The sequence below is a fragment of the Salvelinus alpinus genome, chromosome 1 (genome assembly GCF_045679555.1).
Source record: "Salvelinus alpinus chromosome 1, SLU_Salpinus.1, whole genome shotgun sequence".
Classification (NCBI taxonomy): domain Eukaryota; kingdom Metazoa; phylum Chordata; class Actinopteri; order Salmoniformes; family Salmonidae; genus Salvelinus; species Salvelinus alpinus.
In genome coordinates, this window is record NC_092086.1 from 90,901,122 (window position 1) to 90,917,292 (window position 16,171).

At 43.4% G+C, this 16,171-nt stretch overlaps 1 protein-coding gene across 10 annotated transcripts; it reads left to right on the plus strand.

The window, feature by feature from the left end:
- The first annotated feature begins 354 nt into the window (after positions 1–354).
- On the plus strand, positions 355–15,358 carry cchcr1 (coiled-coil alpha-helical rod protein 1). Of its 10 annotated transcripts, none has more exons than XR_011666879.1 (24): positions 355–806; positions 1,044–2,205; positions 2,684–2,975; positions 3,083–3,250; positions 3,444–3,561; positions 5,049–5,243; positions 5,368–5,531; positions 5,624–5,738; positions 5,976–6,086; positions 6,240–6,383; positions 6,545–6,655; positions 7,087–7,193; positions 7,452–7,564; positions 7,717–7,789; positions 7,970–8,094; positions 9,137–9,325; positions 9,559–9,660; positions 9,824–9,975; positions 10,514–10,661; positions 13,184–13,281; positions 13,603–13,649; positions 14,289–14,361; positions 14,486–14,646; positions 14,808–15,358. XR_011666879.1 is itself a non-coding variant. In XM_071332346.1 (21 exons), the coding sequence occupies exons 2-21, from the start codon at positions 2,148–2,150 to the stop codon at positions 13,627–13,629; spliced, it is 2,610 nt and encodes an 869-aa protein (XP_071188447.1). In that variant the 5' UTR covers positions 355–806; positions 1,044–2,147; the 3' UTR covers positions 13,630–13,973. The 10 variants fall into 10 exon arrangements, 5 of the variants coding, with proteins under 5 accessions (XP_071188447.1, XP_071188438.1, XP_071188458.1 ...); XR_011666875.1 differs by having other exon boundaries at positions 356–806; positions 13,184–13,336; XR_011666871.1 differs by having other exon boundaries at positions 356–806; positions 13,184–13,649.
- Positions 15,359–16,171: the final 813 nt, after the last annotated feature.

Here is a 16,171-nt window from a genome sequence, read left to right on the forward strand (position 1 = left end):
GATCCCTCCTGATGATCCGGTTGGACATGACCTCCTACAGGGTCACTAAAAGCTGGATCAGCCAATGAAGTTGTAAGTCCCACCTAGTTGACGACATGAATATGTTGAACGCCTTCAATGGCGCTGCCCATGCTAATATGGCAGTTTGGCCACTAGAGGCCACTAATCATTCTCTATAGATGTGTTAGCTGACAACATCACGAAAATTAAACAATTTTTTGTTGTTGTTGAACTAAACCAAGATAGACCACAGCATGTCGTTTCCAATGGGAACAAATTAGTCATAGTGGGCAGAACAAGCAAGGAGGTGGGCAGAGCCAAGCACGAGCATCATCTGCATATTTCCGTTAGCTAACGCCTACTTTGTGAATTGCGCGTATGCAATAACTCCATTCGCCTAAACACACCTTCTAAACAACGCGATTTTTGAAAACCTTTGCAAATGGCAAAGTCTACAAAACTTAGTCCACTCTTTTCGGAACAGCTTGTAGTTTTGGGAACAGAAAACGGTATTGAGATCAAATGTTTTGTCGATGAGAACATTTGCAGAATGTCGGCCAAAATCCATCTCGTTCCATCCTCTTCCACTGCTCGACAGTGGGCTTCCTTTCACTACCATATTTGGTAGTGAGTGGGAACGCCAAGCGGATGCTTCACATTTATACATCCAGTGAAATATCTGTCTCATTGTTCTATCTGTGATTATACCGTATGTGCGCTTCCATGGGGCAGAAGTCAGCGTGTTGTTGTGATTCTGGACGGCCAGATTGCTAGCAAGAATAACAAGAAACTCCATGTGGGGAATCGTAAGTGGCTCGTTTTATCTTGTTCTTGATACCATGTCTTGTTTTGACTGATTCACGAACAAAAATTCACGAACCAACAACTGTAAGGATGTATTTGAGAGGAAACAAGTGCTCATTGAGCAAATTTATTTATGTTTTCAATAAACCTTGGAGACGAAATATAGTTTGCATGTTGTCAACAATCAAAGCCAACCCCTTGCTGTTTTGCCCCATTGTTGTGCACACATCGGTTCTTAGGAAAAAGAGGACCGAGCACGCCCCCATTCTCATTGACGGGGCTGTAGTGGAGCAGGTTGAGAGCTTCAAGTTCCTTGGCGTCCACATCACCAACAAACTAACATGGTCCAAGCACACCAAGACAGTCGTGAAGAGGGCATGACAAAACCTACTGTGTTCCCCCTCAGGAGCCTGAAAATATTTGGTGTGGGTCCTCAGATCCTCAAAAGGTTTTACAGCTGCACCATGGAGAGCATCCTGACCGGTTGCATCACTGCCTGGCATGGCAACAGCTCGGCCGCCGACCGCAATGCACTACAGAGGGTAGTGCGTACGGCCCAGTACATCACCGGGGCCAAGCTTCCTGCCATTCAGAACCTCTATACCAGGCGGTGTCAGGCCCTAAAAAATGGTCAAAGACTCCAGCCACCCTAGTCATAGACTGTTCTCTCTGCTACCACATGGCAAGCGGTACCGCAGCGCCAAGTCTTGGTCCAAGAGGCTTCTAAACAGCTTCTACCCCCAAGCCATAAGACTCCTGAACATCTAATCAAATGCTACCCAGACTATTTGCATTTCCCCCCCCCCCCTTCTACACTGCTGCTACTCTCTGTTATTATCTATGCATAGTCACTTTAATAACTCTACCTACATGTACATATTACCTCAATTACCTCGACACCGGTGCCCCCGCACATTGACTCTGTACCGGTACCCCCTGTATATAGCCCCGCTATTGTTATTTTACTGCTGTTATTTAATTATTTGTTATTCTTATCTCTTACTTTTTGGGTTATTTTCTTAAATCTGCATTGTTTGTTAAGGGCTTGTAAGTAAGCATTTCACTGTAAGGTCTTCACCTGTTGTATTCGGCGCATGTGACAAATACAATTTGACTTGATTTGATCGATATACATAATAAAAAAAAAAATCTATTGCCGTTTACCAAAACGATTGAGAATGCAACGCCCACGCAACTACTCCATACACGTAACTACGTAAACAGGAAGAGTTGTTGCAGCGACGCGTCGCCATGAAAGTGTTGTTCAAAATGATCGCGCGCACAATACAAAGTGTACTCTTTTGTAACTTGTTTTAGAACAGTGGTCATTTTACGATTCTCTGATGGAAAGATGCAACGAGGATGAGAAGCTGAATGCCCCGTCCGATTTTGTGGCATCAAGTAAGTCCTAAAAAGCTAGCTAGCTAAGTTAGTTGGTTAGCTACCCGGAATCTAACGCCAGCTGCACCTAACGTTACCTAGCACATAAGTAGCATTGCTAACTAATTACTTAAGTTATGGAATTTTCTAAGTTATACAGCAGCATAAGTTGTGTCTTGTGAGTTGTTGCACCAAACGTAACTAGTCGCGTGTGCGCCGAAACGGTCCTCTTGGATGGCATTGGGACCATATGGAATATTTGACAAATTTAATTTATATTGATGGGTACACTTGCTGATTTTACTTCCTCCATGGGTACAGTCGCAATTGCCGCCAGTCCATCCATTATGCCACCATTGACTTGAATGGGGATGTCCATTCTATTCATTCTATTTCTATATTTGGGACAGCATGTGCGACTACCTTACTCGCAGGTGTACTGTCACATGCTTGTTGCAAGTAAATTCTCACGTACTGAATACTGCATATTGTTTTTCAGAGGGTAGTCAGAGGACCCTGATGCCCCCATCCCATTTCACCGTAAGCACCCAGTCTGCCTCTATCATAGTACCAGGGACTGTAACGGGACGAGGGACAACACCAATAAAATGGGTCACCCATGCCACAACACCCCCATCGGACTCTGGCCCTGCCAACCCATGGCTCACCATGGCTCAGGCCAAACAGGAAATTTTAGAACTACACAGAGAAAACCAGAGGATTCGGATGTTACAGGGAGACTGCTGCAGAGGAACGAAGTCAACAGAGGATTCTGCCCACTCCATAGCAAGGTCAGGTGCTGCCCTATATGCCTTGCTTATGAAATCCACTTCTTTCACTTCTCACCCATGTCTATTAACATAACACCTGACCTGCTCCTCCCACCCCCCACACACAGGTCTGGAGCGAGAGGTGAGCAGGCCTCCAGGTGGGAGACAGAATGGAGACTGGACACAGAGCGTTTCAGGGCAGAGTCAGAGAGGCTGAAAGGCCAGGTAGAAGCACTGAAGGAAGTTGCAGGGAGACAGAGAGAGGAGATGAGGGACAAAGAAACTTATCTGAACAGGTATTGTAGTGTCTTGTATAGACACTGACTTGTCATTATGGCATATTAGTAGCCTAGATCTTACATTCCTCATTCAATAATTCACATTTTATGGAGAAATGTGTATCCTGCTTCTATTCTAAGTAGACCTACTTAAAAAAAGATATAATTACCAGTGATATTCCCTCCCCTCTCCTTACACCCTGTATTGCAGGCAGAGCCATGAAATGGAGGCGATGCGGGAGGAGTTATATAAGACTAAGACTGAGCTCAGCCAAGTCAGTGTGGAGCTGGTCCAAAAGAGAGAGGACAAAGAGAGACTCAGCACCCAGGTAACAGTTATTCACAAGAACTCTACATTTATGTAGGTTGTCATCCCAGCTCACCTCTGTTTTATGTGTGGTAGTAACTAAGGTAACTAAGGGAAAGTTCAGTTATTTGTAGCTGTGGCATGATTGCAGCATCATCAGCAACAATGGCATGATTGCAAAACTATACAGTGCATTCGGAAAGTATTCAGACCCCTTGACTTTTTCCACGTTTTGTTACGTTACCGCCTTATTCTAAAATTAGTTCAATATTTTTTTCCTCATGACTCTACACACAATACCCCATAATGACAAAGCAAAAATAGGTCTTTAGAAATATCACATTTACATAAGTATTTAGACCCTTCACTCAGTACTTTGTTGAAGCACCTTTGGCAGCGATTACAGCCTAGATTCTTCTTGGGTATGACGCTACAAGCTTGGCACAACTGTATTTGGGGAGTTTCTCCCATTCTTCTCTGCAGATCCTCTCAAGATCTGCCAGGTTGGATGAGGAGCGTCACTGCACAGCTATTTTCAGGTCTCTCCGGTGATGCCTTTTACTGAGGAGTGGCTTCTGTCTACCCGCTCTACCATAAAGGCCTGATTTGTGGAGTGCTGCAGAGATGGTTGTCCTGGAAGGTTCTCCCATCTCCACATAGGAGCTCTGTCAGTGACCATCGAGTTCTTGGTCACCTCCCTGACCAAGGCCCTTCTCCCCCGATTTCTCAGTTTGGCCGGGCGGCCAGCACTAGGAAAAGTCTTGGTGGTTCCAAACCTCTTCCATTTGAAGAATAATGGAGGCCAATGTATTCTTGGGGACCGTCAATGCTGCAGAAATGTTTTGGTACCCTTCCCCAGATCTGTGCCTCGACACAATCCTGTCTCGGAGCTCTATGGACAATTCCTTCGACCTCATGAATTGGTTTTTGCTCTGACATGCACTGTCAACTGTGGGACCTTATATAGACAGGTGTGTGCCTTTCCAAAAATGTCCAATCAATTGAATTTACCACAGGTGGACTCCAATCAAGTTGTAGAAACATCTCAAGGATGATCAATGGAAACAGGATGCACCTGAGCTCAATTTCGATTCTCATAGCAAAGAGTCTGAAAATGTAAATAAGGTATTATTATTGTAATTTTTTTAATACATTTGCAAAAATGTCTAAACTTGTTTTCACCTTGTCATTATGGGGTATTGTGTGTAGATTGATGAAGAAAAATAATAATTTAATCACATTTAGAGTAAGGCTGTAACGTAACAAAATGTGGAAAAAGGGAAGGGGTCTGAATACTTTCCGAATACATTGTATATTGATGGTCCATGAAATGGTATAGAAGCCAAGTCAGGTATGCTTGCAGCCCCCAAGGACTGTAATTTTGAATCACTGCTTCAAAACAGCTATTGGTTTAAATCAATTCCCAGCTCCCAGGCTTCCACTCAAACCTCTTCTTTATTTACTACATTGACCTTGTATTGGACAATGCCTGCTCTCTGTGGTGTGCAGCTGGAGATGCTGGAGAGGAAGTCTGGGGAGGAGGCTGAGAGGCTGAGGAGTGAGGTGGAGAGGAGCGGACAGGAAACCCACAGGCTGACCAGGGAGGCTGATACAGCCAGGCTGCAGGCTGGGGAAGAGGCCAAGCAGGAGTTGCAGAAACTAAATAAGCAACTGGAGGAATCCTACAGGAGACATGAAATACAGGTAAGAGTATTTTTTTCAGATTGTTTAAATTTCTTTCTGAACAATTTAACAAACATGGCGCAAATAACACATTTTTTACAGATGTGTAAGTTTTATTTTGGATCTCTTTATTTGTTCCCTCTAGTTGCAGCAGTTGACTGCCACCCATGACACTGAATTGTCCACAGTCAGACAGGCGAGCTCTGAGGTGCAGGAGAGGTTATGTCACCTGTCCCAGGAGGTGACTCATCTGAAGTGCTGTCTACTGGAAGTGTCTGCAGAGAGAGAAGGACTGAAAGAACAACTAAGGTAGGTGTTATATTTGATCCCAAAGCTTCGTAAATATACTGCTTTGTTCAATAGATGGATAGTATCTCATTTTTAGGTTCTTATTTTTTCAGCCAAATGGGCAATGCTTTTGAGACCCAGTCAGCAACGTTGCAGAGTCTTAGAAACTACATTGGACAACTTACCCCTGAGAGAGGGTTGGAAGAGAAACTAACTGAAACCATTCAGGTGGGGAGATTCATTGATAACATTGATTTAGATCAAGTTACTTGTGTGCTCTAAGGAAACACACAAGGAAAAAGACAGTTGGCGCTTAACCAAGCAGAGAAATTGATTGTTCTTCCAGCAAAGTCTTGCCTGTAGAACAAGGTGAATCTTGGCTCATTTAATCTCAATGTATGGTATGAGCATATTTTCATATTACCTTGTAATAAGTAGTCAATATTCTAATCTGACTCCCTCTAGACACTGAATAGGGAGAAGGAGGCTCTGCAGGTGACAACAGAGCTTCTGACGGTCAGACTCAACTCTGTGAACGACATATTGGCCCTACAAGAGGAGGAGATGGTAGAGAAGGTGTTTGAACCATGCTTGTGTGTTCACAGTCCCATAGCTGATGCAAAATCCTCTTATTCCTTTCAGATATTTGATTAATATCCATTCACTCATGTGTGGGTGACTATATCTGAGTGGTTTGTGGGTTAAGTAAAGGCTTTGTCACGTCCACAGACTCTGTCAGACCCTCTCCTGAAAGCTGGGCCCAAAGGCACTCGGGTTCTGCGTTGCTGGAGAGAGAAGGTCTTCATGTTGTTGGTCCAGCTTCGCTCAAGGGATATCGAACTGAGGGGAGAAAAGGATAAACTTCACTCAACCGTATGTGATTTAGGAGGCTTATGACTTACTTAACTTGACGAACTCCAACCACTGTGAAATAATGTTCAGTGAATAAATAGGCAAATTGTGATTCGTGATAAGGGACATAATCGAAACATGCAGAAGCATCCATGAGTCTATTGTGTGTCCTGTTGCTTCAGATCTCGTCTCTGGAGCAGGAGGTGAAGAAGGAGAAGTACCAGTCCAATGTGTTCCAGCACAGCCTGCAGGACAGAACAGCTGAGCTGGAGCTGGAGAGGGTGTCTAGGGAGGTGAGGAGGAGCAGGGGGACAGCCTCTGTGGGAGTGTCTCAATGCATCTCTTCATAGAATGGCTTTCCTCCATTTTGTTGAGACATGATGCATCTGCTGTTGCCAATTACTTCTGTCGTGTTAGCACAGGAGAGGGCGCCACATCACATGTAAAACCTCTTACACACCTCCCATCAGTATTAAGAGAATACAAAAAATGCTTCCTTTAAAAATGTTATAACGATGATTACAATTTCCAGATTAAATCCTCTCAAACATTTCTCAAAAGACACGATTGAACCCTGAAGTCAGTGTGAGATGACATTAAACTTTTTTCTGAAGTTTGACATTTAACTATATGTAATCAAAAGGTCACTATGACCTCATCAGAAAGGAGACCCTAGTAGTTGTCTTGTGGCGGGTCGGTTTTTATGTTTGTCTGGTCCTGTCAGGCCGTGGAGCAGGACGTGGTTACGACTAAGAGGGAGAACACAGAGCTGAAGAGCTGGAGTCAGGAGGCAGAGGCTGGACTGAGGACCATGACAGAGGATGCCCAGCGGTAAAGAGCTGACAGATAGACAGGTCCACTTGACAACCACTATACAAGTCAAGCTAAGCCTGAGATATTTAAGTTGTACTAACTGTAATTTTGTACATTGGGCACCTAATCTTTTCCAGACGCTTTCACAATCCATATCACTCATACCATCTGTTACAAAATGTCCAATGACACAGGGTGAATTTGTGTACTACTCGATCCTACAATCCTCATTTGATGTCAAATATTTTGTTATAGTACCAGTTCTTCTTTCTACAGATTCAGTCAGGCATTTGAGGCTAAGATGTCAGAGGTGGAGACTGTCCAAACACGTCTGAACAGCTTTGGCCAGAGGCTGACCTTTGCCAAAAGAAGAGTGGACACAATTCAAGGTCTGTCTATAGATCTGAAATGATTTCTCCTCGCTTAACTACAGGAAATCTTACAACAGTGAGTTTAAATTGCATGTGCCCCTGGATAATTCTTTGCACTGTTTTATTCTGGCTCAGTTTGACCACATATTCACTGTACTGTTGTCTCGCAGGTCTAATGATGAGGAAGGAGGCCCTACGGAGAGTGCAGCAGGCCACTAAAGCAGCCAACCCGGTCTCTGAGCGGTATGATAACTGACCACACTGGACCACCTTGGCCCTGGGTCTCCCTGAACCCGAGCTGGCAATGGCCAGTTATTCATCAGGAAAAGGCCTTGACTTGTAGACCATTGCCTCAGTTTTTCTCTCTACCACTACATCTCCCATTGCCTCACTAGTTGTGCTGTCCTCTTTCTCTATTCACAGTGCCGCTGTCACAGAGCTCCAGGCAGAGCTGGCCTCGGCGTGTGAGGAGAGAGACAAGCTCAGGCAGGAGCTCAAGAGAACCCCCGAGCTCATTGAGAGTGCCCTGGCTGATGTCCGTGAACAGTGTACGCTGTTTAGTCATCTGTTCAGAGAGATTCAGACTTGCATGAATTCCTTGTACCCTGTAACTGTACCTACAGTAGATTTGCATGCACCATCAAATCAAATTTTATTTGTCACATTTGCCGAATACAACAGGTTTAGACCTTATAGTGAATGGCCTACTTACAAGTCCTTAACCAACAATGCAGTTTTAAGAAAAATAAGTGTTAAGTTAAAAATACAATATGATTAAAGAGCAGCAGTAAAATAACAGTGGCGAGGCTATATACAGGGGGTACCGGTACAGAGTCAATGTGTGGGGGCACAGGTTAGTCGAGGTAATTGAGGTAATATGTACATGTAGGTAGAGTTATTAAAGTGACTATGCAGAGATAATAAACATAGAGTAGCAGCAGCATAAAAGAGGGGTGGGTGGTGGGGGAGGGGGGCAACAATGCAAATAGTCTGGGTAGCCATTTGATTAGCTGTTCAGGAGTCTTAAGGCTTGGGGGGTAGAAGCTGTTTGGACCTAGACTTGGCGCTTCGTTACCGCTTGCCATGCGGTAGCAGAGAGAACAGTCTATGACTAGGATGGCTGTAGTCTTTGACCATTTTTAGGACCTTCCTCTTGTATATCCTGACTATGTGGTAGTAGAAATATTCAGAATACAGTACACCAGGGGTGTCAAACATACGGCTTGCTAGGGGGTCCAAGCCGGACTTCGGGTGGTTTGAATCCGGCCCGCGGGGGGAACAAAGTCAATATACTTTTTAAAATAACCAAAACCAAATGAGAACAGTGTAGTAATGATAATGAACTTGCATTCATACGGGTCATTGACTGTCCAGCTCGCTAATAATCACCGTAATGAAAGATAGAGAGTACGGGAGCATCGAAATTTCCACAAATTATCGATTGAGGACTATATTTGGCAATTTTCACGGCGAGGAAAAATAACCAATTTTCCATGCGGCCCTTTGGACCTCGTTGAAGACTGAATGCGGCCTCCTGGGCAAATGAGTTTGACACCCCTGCAGTACACCATCTGTGTTCCCCCTCTCCAGTTGACAGTGAAGTGAGGCAGCTGAGGCAGGCTGCAGAGCGAAGCAGGGGGGAAGCCCAGGAGGCCCAGGCAGCCAGAGAGGAGGCCCAGCAGAGGCTGCAGGAGGCCCACACACAGCTAGAGGAGAGCAACCTCAACCTAGAGCAGATCCATGCACAGCTGATCAGCCAGAAGGAGGACAGTGACAGAGGTTAGAGAGGGATCAGGGTGGACTAAAGTGTACAATGCCAGGATTCCATTGTAATTCAGTCAATTAAGTTTACTGTCTGATTTTAAAATATCTTGTGTTCTGCAAGGATTTTTCGATCTATTCATCAAATTTCAATTTCTCTTGAAATCGATGTGACTAAGTTGTTGACATGTCACAGAATGTTCTGTACCTGAATTTCTCCTTACACAATCTCTGTTTGACTGTCCCATCAGCTCTGCAGGAGAGAGTGTCTGAGACAGAGGATCACTGTGCTCAGCAGCTTAGAGTGATGGAATCTCAACTCAACACGGCCAGAAGAGAACACACCAAAGCAGGTAGCGTACACGTACACTCATTCATCACATAATGTCCATCTCAACACAAACATGTGAAAGGGTCATGTAGAGTTGAGAGGATTCATATATGCGTCTACAGAAATGTACTGTAGTGTAAATATATATGGCTAAGACTGATAGGACTCCTGTCTGTCTGTTAAAGTGGTAGCCCTGCGTCAGTTTGAGAGACAGGCAGAGAGAGTGAGGGAGCAGGAGAGAGAAGCACAATGCCTTCAGAGTGAACACACCAAGAGAGAAATCGAGGATCTACAGAAACTACTGCAAGAAAAGGACAAGGACAGAAACCTACTTTTGGTGAGTTCATAGTTTTTTTTCCCATGTCTTGGTTTATTGTAAGTTAGCCACGGACCTCAGGCTTCGTTCACGTACTGTACATTCTGAAAGCCTGGTGAACTTGTCAGCAGAAAGATGCTTAAAAGGGGTTAGTCTAGATGTAAACTAGTATTTGACATGGTTCAAGCTCTGAACAGAGGTGGTTGTGTTCCTGAACAATTTTCTGACTTCCAAAAAGCAAGCGAACATAAGATACAAAAACAATGCTACATAGGCTACTTAAACTTTGTCTGACATGGTAGAAAAAAATGAAAATGACAAACCAAAAAATGCCTCTCCTAACGGGGAATGTAATTTCTACTCAGGGCCAATCAAATGTGAGCGTTGAATGCCAGCGCCTCCAACAGTCAACAAGACGAGTTTTGGAAGGATGGCCTCCGCGAGGCTTATTGTTTACCATGTTGAGAGAGTTATTTTATTTTTTGTGAAACTGACAACTGTCAAGACACTTTCTTACACAGATCCATTTTCAGTATTTGTATACTTTTGCCTCCCACAGGTGACTGTACGTGAGAGGGGGCTGATGAGTGAGTATAAGGCAGCTCGGACCACAGCCCAGCAGACTTCTGTGGCCTTGGAGGAGCAGCAGCAGAGACCCTCAAGGAAGAGCAACACTCTGAGAGCCAAAAACCAGCCACAGACCAGAGGTAACTTCCACCTACACACCATGTTGTCACATTGTCTCTTCCTATGAATACCTCTTGTATTATAATATATGTATGTATAACACTTTATACACTGAGTATACCAAAAATTAGCAACACCTTTCTAATATTGAGTTGCATCCACCCCCTTTTGCCCTCAGAACAGCCTCAATTCGTCAGGGAATGGACGCTACAAGGTGTCGAAAGTGTTCCACAGGGATGCTGGCCCATGATTCCAATGCTTCCCACAGTTGTGTCAAGTTGGCTGGATGGCCTTTGGGTGGTGGACCATTCTTGATACACACAGGAAACTGTTGAGCGTAAAAAAAAAAACAGCAACGTTGCAGTTCTTGACACAAACTGGTGCACCTGGCACCTACTGCCATACCCCACTCAAAGGCTCTTAAATCTTTTGTCTTGCCCATTCACCATCTGAATGGCACACATATACAGTACCAGTCAAGTTTGGACACCTACTCATTCAAGGGTTTTTCTTTTTTTAAACTATTTTCTACATTGTAGAATATTAGTGAAGACATCAAAACTATGAAATAACACATATGGAATCGTAGTAACCAAAAATTTGTTAAACAAATAAAAAATATATTTTAGATTCTTCAAAGTAGCCACCCTTTGCCTTGATGACAGCTTTGCACTCTTGGCATTCTCTCAACCAGCTTCATGAGGAATGCTTTTCCAACAGTCTTGAAGGAGTTCCCACATATGCTGAGCACTTGTTGGCTGCTTTTCAATCAATCAAATGTATTTATAAAGCCCTTCTTACATCAGCTGATGTCACAAAGTGCTGTACAGAAATCCAGCCTAAATCCCCAAACAGCAAGCAATGCAGGTGTGGCTAGGAAAAACTCCCTAGAATGGCCAGAACCTAGGAAGAAACCTAGAGAGGAACCAGGCTATGAGGGGTGGCCAGTCCTCTTCTGGCTGTGACGGGTGGAGATTATAACAGAACATGGCCAAGATGTTCATAGATGACCAGTAGGGTCAAATAACAATAATCACAGTGGTTGTCGAGGGTGCAACAGGTCAGCACCTCAGGAGTAAATGTCAGTTGGCTTTTCATAGCCGATCATTCAGAGTACCGCTTCTGCTGTCTCTAGAGAGTTGAAAACAGCAGGTCTGGGACAGGTATCACGTCTGGTGAACAGGTCAGGGTTCAATAGCCGCAGGCAGAACAGTTGGAACTGGAGCAGCAGCACGACCAGCTGTACTGGGGACAGCAAGGAGTCATCAGGCCAGGTAGTCCTGAGGCATGGTTCTTTTCCTTCACTCTGCGGTCCAACTCATCCCAAACCATCTCAATTTGGTTGAGGTCGGGTGATTGTGGAGGCCAGCTCATCTGATGCAGCACTCCATCACTCTCCTTGGTCAAATAGCCCTTGTGTTTGGACATTGTTCTGTTGAAAAACAAATGATAGTCCTACTAAGCGCAAACCAGATTGGATGGTGTATTGCTGCAGAATGTGGTGGTAGCCATGCTCGTTAAGTGTGCCTTGATTTCTAAATTAAACACTGACAGTGTCACCAGCAAAACACCATCACACCACCTCCTCCATGCTTCATGGTGGGAACCACACATGTGGAGATCATCCGTTCACCTGCTCTGCGTCTCACAAAGACACGACGGTTGGAAACAAAAATTTCAAATGAGAGCCAGTTTCATCATACCGCTTGATGGTTTTTGCGACTGCACTTGAAATGTTCCGTGTTGACTGACCTTCATGTCTTAAAGTAATGATGGACTGTCGTTTCTCATTGCTTATTTGAACGGTTCTTGCCATAATATGGACTTATCCCTATTTGGTAAAGGCCATCTTCTGTATACCACCTCTACCTTGTCACAACACAACTGATTGGCTCAAACGCATTAAGAAGGAAAGAAATTCCACAAATTAACTTTTAACAAGGCACACCTGTTAATTGAAATGCATTCCAGCTGACTACCTCATGAAGCTGGTTGAGAGAATGCCAATAGTGTGAAAAGCTGTCATCAAGGCAAAGGGTGGCTACTTTTAAGAATCTCATATGAAATATATTTGGATTTGTTTAACACTTTTCTTTTGGTTACTACATAATTCCATACGTGCTATTACATGGTTTTGATGTCTTCACTGTTACTCTACAGTGTAGAAAATAGTACAAATAAAGAGAACCCCTGGAATGTGTAGGTGTGTCCAAACTTTTGACTGGTACTGTACAATCCATGTCTCAATTGTCACATGGCTTAAAAATCCTTCTTTAACCTGTCTCCTCCCCTTCGTCTACACTGATTTGAAGTCACTTGTTAAATCCACATCAATAAAGGATCATAGCTTTCACCTGGATTCACCTGGTCGGTCTGTCATGGAAAGAGCTGGTGTCCTTAAGTATACTCCATGTATACTATTATCTATAACATGTTTATAGCAAATTTATTAAACATAGAATGAAACTGTAATTGACTACAGTTAACATGTCTACAGACACACAGTAGTAACCAGTGAACTGTTCTGTGTGTTCCCTGTTAGACTCGCTACTGTCAGTGCTTGGGGACCTTCGGACTCTGAGTGCTGCAGTGGTCCACAGCTCAGAAGACGATGCAGAGGAGGAGGGACATGGGGACAGGGTACGGCATTCCAGAACCAGAGGGGACGACTCACTAAAATGACGGTCCACAATAAGTACTAAGAACTTTTTTTGAGATTTGAACTTTTCAAGTCTCAAATCTTTGTTTTTTTTATACACTCTTCATGACTAATTGACATTTCATTACGTATGTAACTCAGACTCCATGTTGATGGTATTATGTGGGTGGATGATTTAGTGATTTCTTAATGTCTATAAAATGGCCCTGTTGACACAACAGCAATGTTCCCAGTTTGAAAATGCATGGGATTCTTTAAGATTTCATGGATCTACTTAATGTTAATTGACCTTTGGCTGACAGGCTCCGGCCGGAGGAGAAGCTCACTGACTGTGATGAGTTCATATAAGGTAGGTGGGCGTGTGGCCTGTGCTCCCAGTCTAATCAATAAGTCAATGTGCTTTCTCCCAGGGCCTCACAGCGTGACAGGAAAATCAAATGAATGGATAGCTTCGTTCAAAACAGCGTGCTGCCTTCCGCTGGAGAAGACTAAAAAACAGTCTTGTTGTGACCCCGAGTGCTCTGAACTGTAGCACTGGAGACATGAGATTGACCTCTGCTGATGTTTCTATAGTCTTGCTAATGGTTGTGTTTATGAAGACATGGATCACCATCTTTGACAAAGTTGTGTATTTGCTTGTGATGTAATAAATTATGTTGATATTTAAAACTTTCATTGTGTCTGGGAAGTGCAGTTTTGATGGAACTTAGAACGCATTTCATGAAAATTTGGACCGCCTGTCCTCCATTAAGGAATGGAGAGATCGTGACAGTATGTGAAAACTCATTCCAGAGAATCAGGAGCAGATTGTGAGATGCTCAGATGGCTCTTACTTAAAGTGACCTGGTGATTCACGGTCTATCAGAAGCTGTCATCGCCTGGTTATGACTATAAGTGGAAGTCAGGCCTAACTGGAAGAGATGTTCAATTTAGTGTTATGAAAGTATGTCCTTTTTATGTTTTAATTATATATATTTCCATTATGAAGCACTAGCTGGGTAACGGCGTGATCAATTGGCTCCAGAAAAACAATCTGGACTGCAGCAGAGGAAAATACACAGGTGTGTGTATATATAAGCATTCATGATTATGATTAGCTATACTAATGATAAATTAATTTACGTGTAGCCCTGGTTCCTGTTTGTGTCCCTTGCCATCAGCCTCTTGTTGTTTTTCCTTTTACAGAACATCATTACAGTTTCATGCAATTTATGCAGCACTAATTGGGACTGAGGCTGTCCATGCCAACAACAAACTCAATCGGGCATATCCATCAGAGGCACAATACAAACCCTGGTGTTGGAAGTGCTAAGATAACCAAGCTATCTGTACAGTATTGAATATCTGTAAGTGGACGACGTGCTAGATGCTAGTGTAAATGCAGACTGAGATTGTGAATGTGCTGGCTGTGCAAGTGAGAGTGCATGATGCAGGGTGATTTGTTTCCCAGAAGGCTGTGAAGCAGCAGCAGGACCGTCTGATGGATGTTTGCTTTTTCTGTCCCCAGCAGTGTCCTCATCAGTGTCCTCATCAGACCCCAGCAGCTCTAAGGCATTGTATTGTTTGGTGCAGAGAGGACCCCTGACGTGGTGTTTATCCTATGCAGTTAGGGGTGCCATTTTCCATTCCAATGTCCTCTCTCTGTCAGGTTAATGTGATCACAGAGTATGTTTAACTACGGCTCACTGACACTAGTTACTTTGATTCATGTATAGGTGATGTCGTGTTCATACACAGATTGACATGAATGTTCTCTTTCTCTACATGTTAGCACTATAATGATGAACATTTCTGTCATGATCAATGTGGGATCGCTGATTAGGCCTATATCTCTGGAGGACTACTCAATCCATCTGATTTAGTGGGATGCCAATAAATATCTTTGGATGGAGGCAAATACTAACACTAAACTCTATGTACTGATCTATAGTATAGTTTAATTGATAAACACAAGTACGCTAGATTCAACTATTCTATTTCACATGCACATTACCACCTGCAGAAACATTTTCAAACAGCAGAGGGCATTGCTGTCCAATAAAGATGACTGACACGGCAGATGACGTCATGTGTATCTTTCAGTGGGCTTAGTTTGGTTCGTTGCATAATGTTTTGATTTGTGATTACACTATAGAAGCACTGACACAAATTCACACTAACAAACCAAGACACAGAAACCCCCTATAACTATTGGCTGTTGGGGTGTGCTGCATTTTGCACCGATGTCAGCGAGTACTTCTAAAATTCATTTTTTTATGTCAGCTTCTACAGCTTGTACCATGTTCATACTGCACATTTCCCCGAAGAAGTGACAATTCCCATTGCAATCCATTACTTTATTAGACTTAATACAATGTCCTGTCTGAGCAAAGTGAAGTCTATCTCCTGGTGAAACAGCAATAACATGCAGCACTTAGGCAGGAGAGGAGACTCGCCCACCAGCACTTAAAACCCTTCTATCTCTATGTTTCACTTATCCACAAATAGCCAAGTGTGCAATCTTCATGTCAGCACAGTGATAACAAGGTTCTGATGAAAAACCTACAGACGCCACCACATTGTCTCTATTTATAACCAAACTGGTAAATGGATTTTATAATGCATAACCTACCAGCTGAAACTTAGCAGTATATTTCAGTTGCTTCAGCAGCTTCGCATAGAATGGTGTGGTATGGTAGCAAGGTATCATAGTAGTAGCTAACTTACGAATAATTGAATAGAGCTAGAAGACATTAAATAAGTGAGGTGATAAAAAGCTTTCAATAAGCTCCCAGCTCTTTTTATTAGCAATTCAGAATGAATGATATGTTAAATAAGAAATTCCAACGAGCAGGAAGGTGCTGACCTCCTTGGCTCAGTCATCTTCCTTAC